The following is a 5,787-nucleotide window of genomic DNA, read 5'->3' on the forward strand; positions in this document are numbered from 1 at the left end:
AAGTTGTGCCTGAAAATCTGAGTTGTGCTTGTTATTTCTTGGTGAGGCAAAGAACTTATTGAACCCCCCTCGTATATATCCTGTATGATAAAATCAACCATCATTCATTTACTGCATAGTTTTAAACAAAAGAAATTGCCCCACTCTGACTCTAAGCTTAATAATTCACAATGAAGATAAAAGATGCAGCTCTCACCAAAATCTTGTGACAAAATAAAACCTACAGTGAAGTCCTGACATGCCTCACAGTCTTTAATCTTTCACTACTGTTTGAAGAACACGTTAAGATCTTATAGACTGAAGAATATAACAGCTGCATTGGTCACTGCTTTAATTTGTAGTTGAAGGGGAGCTAAACTTGAAATTAAAAAGCCAACTATATAATATACTGTGTAGTTATATATTTTTGTAGTAAATGGGAGCTAAACTTGAAATTGAGAAGCCGACTATGCTAAATATGCAGTCAAGTTCAACTTCATAGTTCAGAGCTCTACCGCTGTTTGAAATTTTGCAGTATGCTGATGGCTACTCAATTTACTGATTGATTTTTGTGATATCAGGGACTGGCATGTCTCATTATCAGTTCTGTTAATATATGAATGGAGCTTTTTGAGCTGACATGCTTTGAAGACCTTCCCAAAATTGACCGTAATTTGGAAATACTCGCTAAATGTGCATTCTCTCTAATTTGTCGTGCAATTACTTAGAATCCATCCATATCAGAATGAATAAGGGCATACGCAGGGTTATTAGTGCCCTTACTTCTGTCCTTTGACGGAATTTTGCAGCTGCGGACGGAAAATAATTTTGCCCATTTCGTCCTCTGTGGCGGACAAAAATCGATAATTATGTAAACTTTAAGATATAATAAAACTGTCTCCCTAATGTAATTTTTCACCCAAACAGATGCTGTTATAGGCGTTAAATAGCTTCGTCTACCAGCAAAATTTACACCTCAAAATGCAGGAAATAGCATTTCAGAGGGTCGAAATTTTCCAGGACCCCTCTAGGAACCCTTGGGTACTCAATAGTATTCAAAATCGAAGGGACATGTAGAAAATTCAGACTGTCAAGTAACTGTCTGCGCTGCGAGAGTTTCAAACAATGGAAGACCCATGGTGGACGTCGGCTACTATGTATTACTAAAACAAGTAAGGACTTGACTTTGGTGGGGTATCTAGCATGATAGTATAATCTTGAGTTTAGCTTTCTTTTAAATCTTCTAGCTGTACTGTTACTGTAGTGGTCACAGCTCCTCCATACTGTATTGAGCCTGGACATTTTCCAGTTTTAGCCTGTCCAGTATGGGCTGGTATACAGTCTTCTGGAAGGGGACCAACATTCCCTTCTCCTGGATAGCACCTGCACAAAACAAGACAACACTTCTATCAATTCAAGAACAATTTGCAAATCAACCCTTAACTGCCAAGCCCGGATACATGTATATATGGCACACATACTCATGCCCTGTGTGCCATGCCCGGATATATCCGGGATAGCGTATTTCCCCAAAGTAGCAGCTTTGCGCGTGTGTAGCGCACGAACCCCGGAAGTTAGGGACTTCGGCCTTGTTCGGGGGGTTCTTTTTGGAGGTCAGCGGCCAAACCTGGCACTAATAGCATTTTATAGGGCTGGAACTCTGGCAGTTTAAGGGTTTTGAAATGTATAGAGTTCCACATCTTAAATAATCTTTTTCACCCAGATAACCTTTCTTTTTGCTTTCTGTGCTGGTGTAATTTTTAAAAAAATTTCTTAGCTGCAACAGACTATAACTGAGTGCTAATCTTGTGTGTGTGTGTGTGAACATGATACAATTGTAACTGGTAGTAAAGTGTGTTTAGCTTTCATACTCTTCCTCCTAGCAGAGAAAGAAGTTCCATAATGATTGTTAAGAGTCTTTGGTATGACCCGGCTACAACATCCAGTCTTCCTTGGTGGTCTCCCATCCAAGTTTTCTGTCTAGACTGCATGTTGCTTATAACTTCTGAGGTCAGAGGGACTAGTACAACTAATAGGAACATAAGCAGCGATTCTTGAGACTTGTACGTACCATTGAGAATCATTCTGGAGGCGATAGCGGTGGGGTATCCCACAGTCTTGGCCATGGCGGAGTAGCCCTGGGGGTCTCCGTACTGCAGTAACGACACCTTCTCCTCAAACCTGCTGCCATCAGATCGCTCAATCTGGATGAGATGGATCAACAGGACCATGTCTCTCTCTCCTGCACCTGTATGGTGGACAGAAAAGCACATCTGCAGGGGGCTTTCTCTTGTAGCTAGTTGCAGTACTTTTTCCTGGTCTGGAAAGAAAAGCCAGTATCGCAACATGACATTATACAATGAATCATTGTAGTTCCTAATCATTAAGCCAGTCAACTTACCATAAGCCAGCTTCTTGGCTAGGTAGTTTGATAAGGTGTCCAGAGGTGTTGTCTGTTTGTCCACTGGTTCTGAAGACAGGAGTCCCAGTCTGGAGGGGCCAGAAACAAACACAACATTGATTTTCTCAAACATTGACATTATGTCTTCATTTGCAGGACTAGTGACTTAAGCTCATACGAAATCTATGTCACTTTTCAAAGTTTGTGATCAGTTTTGGGCTCTATTACTCTAATCATCATTTTCTTGTATATATGTGCCCCAGTGCCTGCCAAAATTCTGAGACTTTGTTGGAATCTGCATCTGGGTGGGGTATGGAGCCTGACAAGACCAAGACCGGATGTCAACACCACTGTAGTTTTGGAAGTTACATTATACTCTACATGCATGCTGTATCCAAACAATAGTGCAATGGTGTGACTTGTATGTAAACACAGAGGAGTTTCTATGACACAAATTCAGCTCTGCGTCTTAGGAGAATGCATATCACATAATACTAAGATTTAAAAGTCCTAGCAAGTACAAGAAGAAAGACCCACTTACTTCTCCATGACTTGTAACCTGTACTCCTCGCCGCCGACCTTGTCCAAGATGGCCGCCTTGAGCGCCTCGTCGCTGACGTCAGTCATCACGTCCAGCAGGTTACACAGCATGTCTCTCTGGGGGGAGGGGGAAGGACATCAGGGGTTGGGGGAGCAAAATAAGACCCTACATAAATAAAATTTTAAAAGACATTTGGAGTTCACGTGCAAATTTGTCATTATCAATTCATTAGGGCTTGAACTACCACCTACATAGGTTAGCTTAGTGCAGGTAAAATTGGAGCTGTGCAGGTATTTCTGATGTCTACTTGCACCTAACCTGCACTAGTCCATGTACCAAGTTTTATATGTTTTGGTGTTTTTTTATGTTAATTATGATGTGGTCATATTTGGATTGTTATTAGCTGCATTGACTGTTACCACCATATAAAAAAATATCAATGGTTTCTGAACAATTTTGATATGATCCATACTTCCTAAATTCAGAGTGGTGCAGGTAAAATTTGTCTGGTGCAGGTAATTTTCAATGTTACCTGCACCAGTGCAGGTATGCAGAAAAAAGTATTTTGAGCCCTGAGTCATGTTGAACTATTACTATTAGGAGGTTTCATCAAGATGTAAATAAATAGCTAAACTGGGGTGTAAAAAGGATATATTGCTTAACTTGTCCAGTAAGTAGTCACATATAAGTGAGTCACATGTGCAATCACGCACATGGTACAGTCATCAAGTTACCAGTATCACAATGACAGAAGACCCGGCCTATACAAACAGTTTGGGCCGCAGGATACCTTAAACCTATACAGTAATGTATCAGTAAGATGAAGGATTGAACGAGAAAAAAAAACTCTTTAATATACAAGAACTCATATGATAACAAACCTAATATGAACTAAAAAGTAAAGCATTTAAAAATTAAATCAAAACAACAGCAACAATTTGAACACGAAAACAAGTCTTGAAGCCGACCAAACCCTTCACAGCGGTACAGTGGACTGTTCTTTTGTTATGATAATGAACAGTACAGGCAGGTGAATCATCCAGTCTTTGTTGGGGAATTCCACATGCATGACTCAGTTCCTTAACTTAGACACGTCAGCTTCTTAAAGCTTGTTGTCAGTAAAATATAGCTTGAGGTATAGATCAGACCTGTACTTTGGACTTTGGAATCATTCAATTTCCAGTTGTTTTTTCTTTGCTTTATCCCACAGTGTACAATGCAGAACAGGTAAGTGGAAATACATTATATTACATTAATTCTTAACAGTTAGTTGGACAAGTGGAACCAGATTTTGCAAATGTTTGGCAAATGATTTAACATCATTACAATGACAGCAATAGATGACTACCCTGAAAAATCTTTGAAACAAATTATATACTACTTAATATTATATCTTGTTGATACACAGGAAACTCTAAAGCAAGATTTGCATAACTTAATGCGCATAAAAAGCTGAAACATCCCTAAATGTAAAAAAAAATGAATTTGGCATAAAACGAAAACTTGCTTAAGGACAAAAAGATATGTTCAAGTTTTCAAAGAATAAACAAGACCTTCTGCATGGAATTTTATAATATCAAGTCATGAAAGATTATTTTCATGTTTCTTTTCTGTACAGGGAAGTAGACAGGCTTCGCAGACTATCTCAAGCTGAAACTATAAACGTTACAGATGTCCGTGGGGATGGCAACATTACCGTCACAGCTGGCAGTGGCAGTACCATCATCATACCTACATGTTGTAGTTGTAACAAAGGAGAAGACCACAAAGGTGCCGGCTGTGGCACACTTCTTCCAGTCTTGCCCAAACCAGTCAGCAAGCCTCCGCGACTGAACACCAAAACTGAGAAAACTTGTCACATGTACATTGACAACTTGGCCATGCTAACTGTAGAGGGAAAGATCCCAAAATGCCGCAAAGTCATTGCTAAGTTGATGAAAACGAAGACAGACCCGGACTACCAAGTGTCACTCCGACACGCGGCAAGTCTGAATGCCATCTACGAGGGAGACTTCAAGAAGGTGAGCCGTCTCCTGCGTGAAGCTAGCGCCATTCTTCCCGAGACGACAAACGAGACGGAGCACAGGCTTTGGTGGGGGAACCTGAAGTGTCTCGCCAAGTTGAGAGAGGGGAACTGTGATGTGGGGATAGTCTTTGCAAAAGAGGCTCTTCCGCTGTTAGACTTGACGCCACCTGGTTGTCTCACAGCTTGGATGCTCATCAACCACGCCTTGCTTCTGACTGAGATCGCCGCAACCCAAGACGACCACGAAGACAGACGATACCTCGTGAAGATGGCAGAGAGAGATTACCAACAGGCCGTCGAGCACGCCGAATACGAACCCACCAATCAGATGCTCCATTCGCAAACGCGAGTGCCGCAGTTTGCCAAAATGGGCCTGGCCTTTTTGTACCTTGGTTGTACGTTTGGTACCCTGGTTGACTTCAGTTTGGGAACAACGGACATTTCCTTAGAAGACATCAAGAGGGCGCAGAATTTGATTGGTGCGCTAGAAAGAGACGGAATGGTTTGTGATTCGGGAAGGTTCCAGTTGATGGTGGCTAAAGTGTGTCTGTACTACAGGCTGGGTAGTTACCAACAGGCCCTGGACTTGGCAAAGGAAGCCAAGGACTTTGCCACCAAACACTCATTTGGTGGTTTTGTTAAATTTGCTGACAGCATTGTACAGTGTTTACAGGAGTAGTGTTTAGGGATACACTGTGTTTATAAACTAAGATTATGATCATAGCACTTCTCAATCATGTAATCGAAATTCAATAGCTTTCTGTGTATAAAAATACAATACTGTAACTTACAGTGTACGTCTCTATAATATGACAGCTTTACATGTACTGTGTACCTCTG

General features: G+C 41.1%; 2 protein-coding genes across 2 annotated transcripts in view; one reads left to right on the forward strand and one right to left on the reverse strand.

Moving 5' to 3' along the window:
- Window positions 1-236: 236 nt before the first annotated feature.
- Window positions 237-5,787, reverse strand: part of LOC118415358 (alpha-aminoadipic semialdehyde synthase, mitochondrial-like) — a gene marked incomplete in the record, with an annotated part of 20,816 nt that continues 15,265 nt past the window's right edge. The window contains 4 exon segments of the mRNA XM_035819907.1: window positions 237-1,362; window positions 2,051-2,227; window positions 2,381-2,469; window positions 2,922-3,037. Coding sequence (XP_035675800.1) covers window positions 1,247-1,362; window positions 2,051-2,227; window positions 2,381-2,469; window positions 2,922-3,037 — 498 coding nt within the window.
- Window positions 4,036-5,781, forward strand: LOC118415359. Its single transcript, XM_035819908.1, has 2 exons — window positions 4,036-4,148; window positions 4,540-5,781. The coding sequence occupies exons 1-2, from the start codon at window positions 4,138-4,140 to the stop codon at window positions 5,624-5,626; spliced, it is 1,098 nt and encodes a 365-aa protein (XP_035675801.1). The 5' UTR covers window positions 4,036-4,137; the 3' UTR covers window positions 5,627-5,781.

Source organism: Branchiostoma floridae, chromosome 5 (assembly GCF_000003815.2).
Source record: "Branchiostoma floridae strain S238N-H82 chromosome 5, Bfl_VNyyK, whole genome shotgun sequence".
Classification (NCBI taxonomy): domain Eukaryota; kingdom Metazoa; phylum Chordata; class Leptocardii; order Amphioxiformes; family Branchiostomatidae; genus Branchiostoma; species Branchiostoma floridae.